General features: G+C 32.3%; 1 protein-coding gene across 1 annotated transcript in view; it reads left to right on the top strand.

The window, feature by feature from the left end:
- Positions 1-567: 567 nt before the first annotated feature.
- The window catches only part of LOC115891909 (CAD protein-like), a 50,908-nt gene continuing 37,777 nt past the window's right edge, over positions 568-13,698 (top strand). Inside the window, exons 1-3 of the mRNA XM_030912509.1 lie at positions 568-755; positions 8,410-8,548; positions 13,245-13,374. Coding sequence (XP_030768369.1) covers positions 665-755; positions 8,410-8,548; positions 13,245-13,374 — 360 coding nt within the window. The 5' untranslated portion in view covers positions 568-664. The remainder of the gene's footprint in view (positions 756-8,409; positions 8,549-13,244; positions 13,375-13,698) is intronic.

Below are 13,698 nucleotides of genomic sequence, written 5' to 3' on the forward strand. Positions count from 1 at the left end.
AGGATTGGGCTTTACTTGTGCAGGCTGCAGAATACACTACTTGTGCAGGCTGCTTTGTAAATTTAGTTATCCTGCCGATGTACTTAACCTACTTCGTGTGCCTGACTTTATCGAAAAGAAGATAAATGAAGAACAATTTGAAGAGAAGCATGGAAAAGAAGAGCAATGCTAGGAGGGAGATCAAGGAGAAGAAGAAATGCAAAAAGAAGAAGAGCAAGAAGATATTTCTAAAAAAGATTGTTTTTTGGACAGCAGTAATTCGATTACTTGATCAACTTTCTTTTTAGGAACTAGATACAGAAGATGCTTCATAGGTAAAAGTTAATCATACGTTGAATGAGAAGATTAAAAATAACTTCATATTATTAGCTTTTTATTATTTTATTAAAAACACAAATTTACAGTCAATATTCTCCATTAAATGTAAGTTGTTTAATATTGCCCAAAAAAGTAGCTTCTAGAAACCATAGTGCGGTGGTGCATAACTCTTGACTAGTGCTCTTGATTCGGAAAAACGCGCTGGCAACGCTGCCGATAACCAATCAACAAGCCGATGTTGTCCCAAGTTCTATGGCGGAACCACCAGTACTGCCTGGTCGATCGTGGTGATCGTATCTAGTACTGCCGCACGATATCGCGTGGCCCAAAGTTGATACGCGGCATCATGGAACAACCGGCCTATTTAGTTCTGGAAAATGGCAGTATTTTCACTGGGAAATCTTTTGGAGCGGTACTGCCCACGGATGGTGAAGTCGGTAAGTATGTCTTGGAGCGAAAAAAACACGTGTAGACCAGCTTTAAAGTGGTAGAGATAATTTTGAGGTTATTTATTTATTTATCTATACAGTATGTCCCGGATTTTTTTTACAAGAGGGAAAACTTTTTTATTGTTGAGTTTTTGGGAAAAATGCATTCTTTACAAAAGTTTTTGTTTGGTTTAAAATAGTTAATCCCGTTTATACTTTTAGAAATTTCCCTACCGTTTTAGAGAAAAATAAAAATACATGAAAATATAGTCCTAAAATTCAAAACGCTTTTTTATGGTAATAGTTAAATAAAATTAATAATAGCCATCTATTAAAGAATGAAAATCTAAAAATGATATTGCCTTATAAACGTGTTTTGAATTTTGGGACTTTGGAAAAAAATCAACTTTATATTTTCATATACAGGGTGCGTCTTAAATAAGTAGCCAATATTTTAAGGACAGGTAGATCTCGATAAAAGGAATAAATTTTCTTTTTAACATCTTTCAAATAAATCCAAAATAACCGAATTATTTTATTTTGAAAATAGAAAAAATGATTTTTTGCTAAAATTTTGAGAACCACTGGATCTTTTCTGGATTTTCTTTCTTGTAAATTTCATCTACTACCTATGTTGCCGTATTATCAACAAATGATGTTTTTTAACTAAAAAATAATCCAAATTTTCAATTTTTTTTTACCGAAAATAACTTAATCGTGTTTCTGGGGTCGAAATATACGACCCCTAAAAATATTTGCACTTATTTAAAACTCGCCCTGTATATATTTTTATTTTTCTCTGAAACGGTATGGAAATTTGGAAAAGTATAAAACAGTGTTAACCATTATAAAACAAGCAAATTGTTTTATAAACAATGCAGTTTTCTCAAAATGATAATAATAAAAATTGTTTTTTCTAGTAAAGACAATCTGGGGACATACTGTACATAGGTACACTGAGAAAGAAAATAATAAAAGGATTTAATTATTCATGCATATACACAGTGTTCTCAAAAATTTCCGAATTCGTTTTTGCCTTGTTTTTGTAACAGAACGTGAGGTCAATGGCACCGCACATTTTAAAACTATTTTTATAGATATACTGGGGGATTCAAATGTATTTTTACATTACTTTTTTGAAATTGAATACTACTGTATATTTTTTTCTTCTAGCGTATTTACCGTTATATTCTCATTCAAAAATATCATATTAAATGTACAGGGTGTGTAAATATTACGTCCCCATGGAACTATTACGTATTTTACGAATCAAAATAAGTTAAATGAAAACAGTTTACTTACTTGCCCTTATTTAATAGACACCTTGTATAATATCGCCCCTTTGTTCAAAAAATTCACAATGTTAGAAATGTTAACACAGCTTCTAACTTCTATTTCTGCCTGTTTCTTATTTAAAAATCTTAGTTGTTGTTTCACTGAATGTCATCACAAATGTCAATGGTCTTAATTTTAGTTCTTTTATAATTAGTTTAAAATAAATAGAATTGCAGAAATGAAAATGTTATTTTTAGATCTAAGTCGTGAACGCGACAAAATCAACAAATTGACGATACTGTACAAATATGTAAAGTGTGTATTTCGCTGGTGAAAGATTTGTTATTATTAAATAATATTTATTTTTCAAACGCCACAAAAGTATTAATTTTTGCGACGTGATTGGCAATATAAATAAGTCATTTTAACGCCTAGGCATAAAAGTAAAGCACTTTTACGCCTATAAGATATTTTTTTTTCTATATTTTTTCGCTGTCAAGAGAAAAAAAGGCCAGTGGCGTACATGCTTTTTTAGAAAAATATTCCATTTATAACCCATATACAGGTCCCTGGTGAATATGTCAACATTTTTTAGCTTTAAAATATGTCGTATTTATAGTAACTCATAGATAAATGCAACAAGTTTAGATTGCAAAGCCCGTAAACATTTTGGGTCGCGAAATTATTTTGGGTCGCGACCGTTATACGCGATCTGGCGCTGCTATAGCGGTCGCTAAGAACAACGGCAAGCATAAACAGAAATAATTTTCTCTTGTCAAAGTCAGAATCTTCAAAAATCATAATAATCTTTCAAAATCTAAACCGCTCTCATTAAAGAAATTCCGAAAAGTGTTTATAGCGTCCATTTTCAAAGTAATTATTGCTATCTTGTGAGTTTAGTTCAAGTTTTATTTACTCCAACCGGTGATAATTGTGAAAAAGTGGCATTAAAAACTTAAAAAGCTGTGCTGTGAACTGTGAACTGCAAAAACCATCGTGGATCGTGGCATAACGTCGGTTTCCAATGTTTCATAGGTATTTCATACATGCGTCCTTATATAAAATAAAGTTTCTTGTATGCAACACACTGTATTTTATTTATAAAATTAAACGAAAATAATAATAAATTTGAATAAACAATATTTGGCGATATAATTCCGGAAAAAGCCGAACCGCTCCGAAATTTTCAAAAGTTTTGGGTCGCGACCGTTGCAAGAATAGCGCCAAATAGTGTTTACATTGTCCTTATGGGCACTTTCCAATCTAAACTTGTTTCATTTATCTATGTAGTAACTTTTATTCTCAAAATTTCATTGGAAACGCTAAAAGTTCTTGAGAGAAAATTATAATAAATCGAAAAAATATTAAGACTTTAACACCCTGTAGCTACGAAATAAAGCAGAATCGGACCTATGTTGATATGAAAAATAAATCTTATTTTTACGTAAGGAATCTCCCCACGAGAGATGGCACATGTTTTTTGAAACACCCTGTATAATTACTTACAAGGTATCACTTTAAGTCTTTTTATATTATTTGCAAAGTTTGAAATTATTTTAAAATTTATTTGTCGCGTTTCAAAAAAGATGGAACTAACCTAAACTGTTAAGTATAATTTAACAGATATAATCTACAGGGTGTCACAAAAATTCAAGACACAATTAAAAAAAAGGAGGTATAGTCTGTCCAACGAGAAGATCCTTGACATTGATAGATGTGTCTGTCATTTAAATTTCAAAGTAGTTTATTTTATTTTACAAAGAAATAAGTTGGTACAACTGGAACACATAGCAGGAAATTAATATATGTATTTAAAATTTGACTAAGTAACTTCAAAATATTGTGAAAAAAACTGTATACAACCCTTGTTTAAATAATTCATATACAAGGATACAACTGAAAAAATGTAATCGATTTATTATATTTAATAAAAAACGGTATGTGTTAATACAAAACAAACAAAAACAAGACACCACATACCAAAATATACAAAAAAGTACTATTTCTTACTTTCAAGCTTTATGAAACTTCCCGCATTTATGATTATATTTATCAATATATCTTATGTACAAATACAAATATGTAATGTTCCGCAGGAATAAATAAAACAACATAAATAAAACAAACTATTTTATTAAAAATAACACTTACCAAATTTCATACCTCACAGGTTGATTAATTAACTTTAATCTTAATTTTTTTAAACCAGTACCTTTTGACATTATTTTTCTGCAGTACTAAAATCCATTATTTACCTATCGTGTGATGTCGATAGTTTACAGCTACTCCAGTTTTTAGTATGTGTTTAGTATGGTCCTTCTACCATATTCCAGATGCACTTATCTACGACGAGATGGTATACGAACTTTATTGATAGTAACTTTATTGGTGTATCTGTATAATACTTTCTGCCTGGGCAGCGAGTATTAACCATAAACTGTGTTCTGGGTTCTACAGTTAATTTTCACTCGATTTTTCCTCCACTTGACTTCAAAAGACACAAAACACACGTAATAACACGAATCAAAATGCATCATCTTCCAAAACGCAGGGTATTTGACAGAAGTTGTCACAAAATTATAACCTATAATTTGGCAAGACTTTGAAAAACGTCAAAAATCTAAAAGCGAGTTCATACGCATCGGCGTCCGTTTGTCGTTCATCGTTCCGTCAAACCAATAAAATTGAAATACGATCTGTCGTTTTTGAAATAAACCAATAAAACTGGTTAAAAACAACAAGTGACGACGCATGACGAATTTATATTTAAACCCATCCATAGTTAACTTAAAATTATTAGAAACTTTTTTTAGTAAAATAAATAGATTGGTATGGGACGTCATCTGCTTTTTTTCTGTCATCGTCTGTCGAAATCTTACCTGAGAAAAAAAACAGAGTATAATGCAACTTAAAGATTAGAGAAAATTATTTTTTTTTGTATAAAGTTTTTCGATTTGCCACTTTGATATAGAGTTATTTGATTATACAGAATGAACCAAAAAAATTTTAGTAGGTACTTTTGTTATATTAATAAGCAATTTATGCCAGAATTTTTTTTGTTTCAAAATTCGTCAGAGGAATAAAGAAAATAGTAAAATAAAAATACACCCTGTATATGGAAATATAATAAATAAAAAAAAACAGTCAAAAGGTAATAAATTATAAAATACAGAAACCTGTACATCTACAAATTCACAAAATCACAGAAAGAACACCTTTTCAGCAATTTTATATCAGCAGGAAAATTCATTCATTCAAGATAAATCTCCTATAATACATGAATACATATCTAAAATAATATCTAAAAAGCAAATAATATAGAGATAATAATTTAAATACGGTAAAACAAATAAACATTCTGTTTTACTATGAATATGTTTAATAAATAATTTTGTACAGCTTGGATTACCAATTCTTGTCAATAAAATTGCTGTTATATTTTTTTTTGGAAAATATACCGTATATGATCAAAAAACTTTATGATTAAGCAGACTTTGATATTGACAGTTTCTAATGACAAACAAGTATAAATATTCTTCAGGGATGTAGATCTCGATAAAAGAAACATAATATTTTCTCTTTACCGTTTTTCAAATAAGTCTAAAATAACCGAGTTCTTTTAATTTGAAAATTTTCAAAAAAATGATTTTCTTGTTAAAATTTTGGGTACCACTGGATCTTTTCTGCGTTTTCTTTCTTGTAAATTTAATCTACTACCTATATTGCCATATTATCTAGATATTATTATATTTTTAGCCGACCATACCAACAGGCATAGTAGGCTATTAAGATCGGCAAAAAAGTTTTTAATTTCACTCAAAATGAGTTTGTTGGGTCATAAATGACCTAAATACAAAATATTTTCATGGTGTCTGTCTGTCTGTCTGTCTGTCTGTCTGTCTGTCTGTCTGTCTGTCTGTCTGGTCTGTCTGTCTGTCCGTCTGTCTGTCTGTCTGTCTGTCTGTCTGTCTGTCTGTCTGTCTGTCTGTCTGTCTGTCGGTCGGTCGGTCGGTCCGGTCGGTCGGTCGGTCCGTCTGTCTGTCTGTCTGTCTGTCTGTCTGTCTGTCCGTCTGTCCGTCTGTCCGTCTGTCCTGTCTGTCTGTCTGTCTGTCTGTCTGTCATGTCTGTCTGTCTGTCTGTCTGTCCGTCTGTCTGTCCGTCTGTCTGTCCGTCTGTCTGTCCGTCTGTCTGTCCTCTGTCTGTCCGTCTGTAACAAGATAACTAAAAAACCGCTTTTAAAAACCGCCAAACCGAGAATCTGGCCATTAGTTTTTGGTGGGTGTGGGGGGTTGGTAAGGGGGTATAGGAGGGGGTTAAAAATTTAAAAAAATCGTAACTCCGAAATTACAGTAGCTAGCGAAACGCGGTTTTCAATTTAAGATTAGGAATAATATTTGCAACAAAATTTGTAATAACATCAAAATCAGTCAAAGTCGCAGTTTTTGAGATTAAAAAAAATTTGGAAAAATTCCTTTACTTTGAAACTAAAAGAACTGCCTACCAACTTTTTATTAACATATTTTAGTATGGGCGGCTATACGTGCTTCCCGGCGCCAATTTTTTAACTAAACATTAAAAAAAATAAATTACTTGTTAAAAAATTCCAAATTTTCAATTTTTTTTCGCGAAAAAAAACTTCATAGAGTTTTTGGAGTCGAAATATACTACCCTTAAAATATTTGCACTTATTTAAGGCCCACCCTGTATAGTACTAAACAAGAAAAACCTGTCGTTTTCATTATTTAGGTAAAAATCTCAATTTAAAAAAATCTTAATTTTAAACTAAATAAACAGAAGTATGTAATACAAAATATGTATGCCTGTATATTGATAAAAATAATTCTTATTATTTTCAGTATCTATAGCTCGAATTAGTGAGAATCAGTGACCAGGAAATCAGCATTTATTTATAAAAGAGCCCATTAAGCAAATTGTAAACGAGTTTAAATAACAATTTAAGTTTAATAAGCACCGGTGTTATAAGTTTTTGTGTAATAGAAATGATTACAAAGCTCTATGAAGAAAATACATCCATTGTTTTATGTTGTGATTGTATTATATTATAAAGACATATTGTATTAAATTAACTATTAATAAGTAGTTCAATAATTAGTTATCAATAATTGTTATTACTACTTTATATTATTTATTAACTTTAGGGGAGAGTGGGGCAAGTGCGGCACCTTAACGTTCAATGATGTACTATTTTTTTTATTTTAAGAAATAGAAAAACGTTTATTACATAAATACTAACTTTAACTGTTTAAGTAGTAAACTACCTTAAAAAAATAAACAAAAAATTAAATATTTGGTTAAATTTCAGATTTACAAAAAAAAATGTCAAATGACTCACTTGCCCCAAGGTATGGGGTAAGTGTGTCACCCACACACTTAGCTAAGTTTTAGGACATGATTGACAAATTGACATTTTCCGGATTGGAGTTCTTTTGAAGAATGACCTCAACAGACGCTTTTTTTGAATTAATGGATTTTTCTTGAAGAATATTATCGGCCGCGTCGCTTTCTTGATTGAATTTTTTTGAAGAATATTTTCAGCCGCTTCGAATTTGCTCTATTCTATTTCCATTATTCGCAATTTTATGTCCATTTGTGCAGTGAACACGGGTTTAAATCTGCCTAAGTTTCTAAGTTTATTGAGCTCTTGACGAGTTAATCATGACTGTATGGTTGTTCTCGGAATATTGAAGACAACACTTGCTCTTTTTAATGACATTTCCTAATTATGAACAGCTTCTAAAGCACGGTGCAGAGCATCCTCTGACTATGACCCTCTTTGTGTCTTGCGCACGTAGTTCCGAACCATCTTCAACCTGCGAAAAAGAACGAATTATTTATTTATAATTTGAACTTTGTGGGGCAAGTGAGTCATGAAAAAGACTCACTTGCCCCAAGGTGACATTAACAATTCGAATATTTCTTTAAAAAGAAACAGGTACATTTGGCAACGTTGTACATATCAGGTGTTATTACAGAGATAGTAGGTTATGTTATGAGCATAAAGAAATGTCCAAATATTGCCCTTAATTTATGAAAAAAGTCTAGGTAATTCGCCTTAAATATTACATCACATGATGTGGAATACGAAAAATATTTATATTTACCTTAATTTTAGCAATGTTCAGCTGGATTTTCAATAACACTATGCACTTGTTGATAGGTACATAAACTTCACTGATTGTTGTCGGCTATGATGCCAAATGTATAAATTATTTCGAAAAACGCACTTGCCCCCTGTGCCGCACTTGCCCCTCTCTCCCTACTTAAATAAATTAAGTCAAGTTCTTCGTTCTTCTAACTTTACTCTATAATTGACTCACCCAGTATATATTTAAAAAAGATAGATGGATTTAAATGTGTATTTTTGTAGTGTTCCAGACTGGTATGGTAGGTTATCCAGAATCTCTGACGGATCCAAGTTATCGTGCTCAGATTTTGATACTGACTTACCCGATTATAGGAAATTATGGAGTACCCGGAGAACAACAGGACGAACATGGATTACCATAGTAAGGATAATAGTCTAATTATAAAAAAATACACTTTTTTATTGTTTTTATATTATAATTCTGATTGGCACAAAAATGGATACTCTGAAATATTCATGTATTATAAAGTTCAATATATGTATTTTGTTCTAGTGGGTTGGTTTTGATGATTTTTTAAGCAATTTGTAACTAAACTATTTGATTTTTCAACTTCTTTTCAAATTAAAAAGTCCCCATCTGTCTGTTATACGAGGGAAAACAAAATGTTGTTATTTTGGCGAAAGTTTGAAACATCCTGAGAATAGTTTAACAAAGCAAATGATTTAAAAACCACTTCATCATCAAGAGGCCATCTTTTATCGATAGTTCCTTTTTTAGTTTATCTCCATAGCTTTATTTTTATTGGAGATATTCGCTTTTGAACAAGACAGTGACGATTTACAGTAATGTTAGCATGTAAAACAAGCCTTTGCTTTAGATCCTATTATTGGTTGTTAGTGGAGTGCTTTAAGCCCTTATGAGATACAAACCTCGGAATTCATTTACTGTGAACGAATTTTTATAAAACTTTTTGCATTGTATTGTTAATAAGATATATTACAAAGTTTACCTATTTAAATTCGTTGCTTTCATTTTAGTACATATTTAAATAAACACACACATATACAAATGCATACATACAAGATGGCTTCGTTTTTCCGGAAAAGCTCTGTATCAGGATTCCTATTTGAGATTTTCACTCCAAACCTTTTACAAAATATATGTTTAATGGTAGTTCACATTTCAAAAATATTTTTATAGATATACAGGGTGAGTCAAATATATATAATTTATTTATTCGAGTTTAGTGAATTTTGCTATAAAATTCTGGTTCCAAAAATACCTTAATACCATAGCGTATACTAAGTGGTTTTTGAATTATGACCACGGCCATGAGGACGTCCATCTGGACGTCCGGGAACCTTCGTATGAGAACTTCTAATCGAGACGATCGACTTATTGTAAGTTTATCGCTAAGAAACCGCCGTTTGTCAGCTTTTCAAATTGATAATGAATTGCACTTAAGAACCATACATATTAACTAACGGACTACAAGAAGAAGATTAAATGAAGCAAATCTTATGTCAAGAAGCTTGCTTCGGTACCAGAACTTACTAGATGTGTTGACTAGGCCCAAAAGCAAAGTCATTACGAAAAATGTTAGTGCCTTCTTTAAAACCGAATATTTCCAACAAAAATAAAGCTAATGAGATGTACCAAAAAACAAACCATCGAGAAAGGATGTATCTAGATGATAAAATAATTTTTAAATTTCTTGCTATTTTAACGTATGTTACAGGGTGTTTCAAACTTTCATCAAAAATATCAACATTTTGTTTTCCCTCTTATAATTAGCAGATGGGGAGTTTCATTTTTAATTTAGAAAACGATTAGAATTTTAGAATTTAGAATGAGTGGGAGGGGGGTTAATCACTTCGACCTTACAGATCCATTGTGTCCCCCTTTCTTGAATCATAACTCATCATACAGTCCCAGGGCTTTGACAAAAGCCAGTATCTGGGACGGTTTTATAGAGGGTAGTTCTCCATCTCCAATATCAGTGGTACCAAAATTCATGGCACGAATGGTTGTCGTCTCGGCGCACTCAGTGATGAGGTGTACTGTGTTTCCTCATTTTCCCCACAGAATCTGCATTCGCCGTTTCTTCTTAGTTTCAATCTACTGAGGTGTTAATTGAGGAGACAGTGTCCTGTTAAAAACCCCGTGACAATCCGAAGATTGTTCTTACTTAAACCCAGGAAGATCTGTGATTTTTCTTAATCATAAGCCCTCAGAAACTTCTTCGAGTGTCTTAGACCGTTGCAAGATTCCCACTCCAGGTTGCGGACGGAATCTTCCAAGTTTTTGAGTTCCGCCTTGAGTTGATTACCACTTGGAAAGCAGAACGGTTCTGGTCCAGTTAGTGGAGTGTTCGCTCCTTTTCTAGCTAGATCATTTGCTTTTTCATTGCCTTCTATCCCTTGGTGAGCAGGCACCCAGAGTAGGAGGACTTTGTTTTCTTTGCCTAATTTATTCAGCTTCTCTATGCATTCTTTGGCCAATTTCGAATTGATTGATACTGAGTTGATCGCTTTTAACGCTGCTTGACTATCAGACACGATGGCTATTTCTTGTTTCCGATAGTTACTATCTGAGATAAGTTGTACGCATCTTTCGATAGCGTAGATTTCTGCCTGTAGGATGCTAGGTAGTAGATGCGGTAGGTGCCCATTTGTTCGGAGTATTTAGTTCTCGACCCAAATTCTCCGATCCCTGTTCCCGCATTGGTTTTGGAAGCATCAGTATATCAAATTATGATATGGTATTTTAACTGCTGAGCAGACGTTACTCTCTTCCAATACTTTTTGTTCTTCATTACTACATTGAGATGTTTCTCAAAGTTGTACATTTTTGGCATATCATCCACTTTGTTGCAGGAGTAGTATTTCCTTTTTGAGGGTGTTGCAAGCCCCTGATCTGACAGTTCTCCAGTACTGATTCCGTTAGTGACCATTCTAATCATTGTCGCATTGGCGTATCGACCAATGACAATGTGCAGTGGTGTTAGATCTAGAATGACCTCCATTGCTGCTGTTGGACAGGTTCTCATGGCTCCTGTGATGCAAACACATAGAAAAAGATACTAAGAAGTCAAATAATTTGGCAACACACTGCTTAAAAAATCATCAAAATCGGCCCATTAAAATAAAATATATTAACCTTTAAAATACATCAAAGTTTTAAGATGCCCATTTTTCGTGCCGGCGAATGTATTTCAAAAACTATACATTTTAGTTATATAATTTTCTACCTTTATTTTTTACTAGAATCCAAAAATCAATTAATATATAAGGTGTTCCATTACAAAAAAAACATAACTTTGATGTGTAACTTTTTTTGGGGACACCCTGTAGAACTCTTTTTGGGGACACCCTGTAGAAAATACTTTAAATTGACTTACATAAGCTCAGAAAATTTCACTTCAATACAAACTTTTGTTCTCCTTGCAAAAACCGCGTCGCATATGACGCGCCACCCTGTATAATTCGATTTCAATCAAAATTTCAATGATTAGAATATAAGCAGAATAGGTGCATAATATGCATTAGATTTATTTATTTCAATAAATTTACTTAGAAAAAGAATTAAAAAAAAATCAAAATATTAAGAAGGAAATAATTAAGAATTTACTAAAATTACTAAAATAAAAAATTAAAAGCAACGAAAAAAAATGGGTAAACATTTTAGTATTTTATCTATAAAACGCAATACAGAAGGTTTCACATTAATCCATTCACAGTAATTGAATTCCGAGGTAAAAGTCTCTGGGCACTCCACTATATAGGGACTTACTCAGGCAGGGATGGTTTCAAGTTGTATACAATCAACTTCTGGGTACCCTGTATAATTTTCTAAAAAAAATCTCTGGGACATAAACCTCAAACACAAAAGAATATATTTTATAATAGTCTTTTCTACCTGTATATGGCACCAAAACCCCAAAAATATCTTTAAGTTACATTCTTTATACAAAGCACATTCAAAACTTTCCCATTTCTATTCAGAAAAATTTATGGCGAAATCTGGGGAGAGTTACTTCAAGAACCCTGTATAAATAATGCATTTTCAAATATATTATTATTTTTATTATAGATGAATTGCTGTAATTAATTGTTAATTGGTATTATTATGATAATATCTTGAGGTTATCATTATTATCAAATTAAAGTGTGAACTAGGAGCTCACCATGCCATGGGTGAATTTTTAATATTAAAAAAAAGAAATAATAGTTTATATTATGAAAATTGACTAACTCATTGATAGTATTTACTATTTTTAACTCTTTTTATATGTAGGTTTCGCCATAACACTGATAAAGATATAATAACAACGACTATCACGGAATAAAAATCAATGTTATCAAGTGGTACCGATTGCTTGGGAGAAATTACTGAATTTAAGGCGATAGTTTATGCAAATTTATGGGAATATTGTCACTGAAATTGAAAAAAATCGTCTAAAATTAATATATTTACTTGATTGTTCTGAAGCCACACGTTTCGGGGTTCACAGAATCCAATATCTTGGTGGTGCTTTACTTTTAGTCTTGCCTTACTGCTTACTGCCATTACTCGCTGACGAGTATTTGACTCTCATCAGAAGATAGTTACGGAAGGCGTTTTCTTTCATGAGCTTTTCTGTGACCGAAAAGCCCGATACGTGATGATATCTCTCTTCCGCATTCCGGACATTCATTCCGTGAATTGTTCGTTCTATTGTGCTTTCTCCCACTGATTCTGTATGCTTATCCCTTCATGGAAAATAACCTTGTAACTTTTGAGTTGTCCACCCGGTTTCCTCTTACCACAGTTTAAAGAATATTCTACGAGCTCACTGTAAGGAAGAGATTTCGGTGGACAGTTTTCTTGCATCCTGCATACGTAACCAGCCCATCTTAAGCGGCTTTTAGTAATCATGACTTCAGCGCTCTCGCAGCTAGCTTTTCCAACGACCGATATACTTTTACACAAAATAGAACACAATAAACAAAGAGTTTGTTGACATTTATCTTTCAAATGTTCGGTCAAAACAAATCACCGGTTCAACATTATCTTTATTTTAAATCTGTCACGTAATTCTAGACTGTATTTAAATTAATAACGTTTAATGTTTCAGTTTTTTTGAGTCGCACCGTATATGGGCGGGTGCTCTTATTGTCGGAGAGTATTGCGACAAACCGAGCCATTGGCGTAATGTGAAAACTCTATCAAAATGGATGGAGGAACAAAAAGTGCCTGGAATTCAGGTAAGGAGACTTAGATAAAATCGATTTATCTACATAATATTTCAATAAATAAACATGAATTAATAAATAAACATATTAATATATTTCTTCATTCTAAAAATAAGCAGCTCGTTTTATTTTTATTTGAATTTCCCTAACAATTTTTATCTTTATGTATAGAATGTTCAGCTATTGTTCAACGTGACGTCATAATATATCGTCGACCTCTCTCAGTCACTTACCAACTAGACGAAAAAGATCGGTGAGGTCATTACAGCATTTCGTATATTTCTGCATATTCTTTTTACTAACTGTCATTGTCGTTTGATTTGGGGCTATAATTTT

This window comes from Sitophilus oryzae, unplaced genomic scaffold (genome assembly GCF_002938485.1).
Source record: "Sitophilus oryzae breed Bouriz unplaced genomic scaffold, Soryzae_2.0 scaffold_119_pilon_pilon, whole genome shotgun sequence".
Classification (NCBI taxonomy): domain Eukaryota; kingdom Metazoa; phylum Arthropoda; class Insecta; order Coleoptera; family Curculionidae; genus Sitophilus; species Sitophilus oryzae.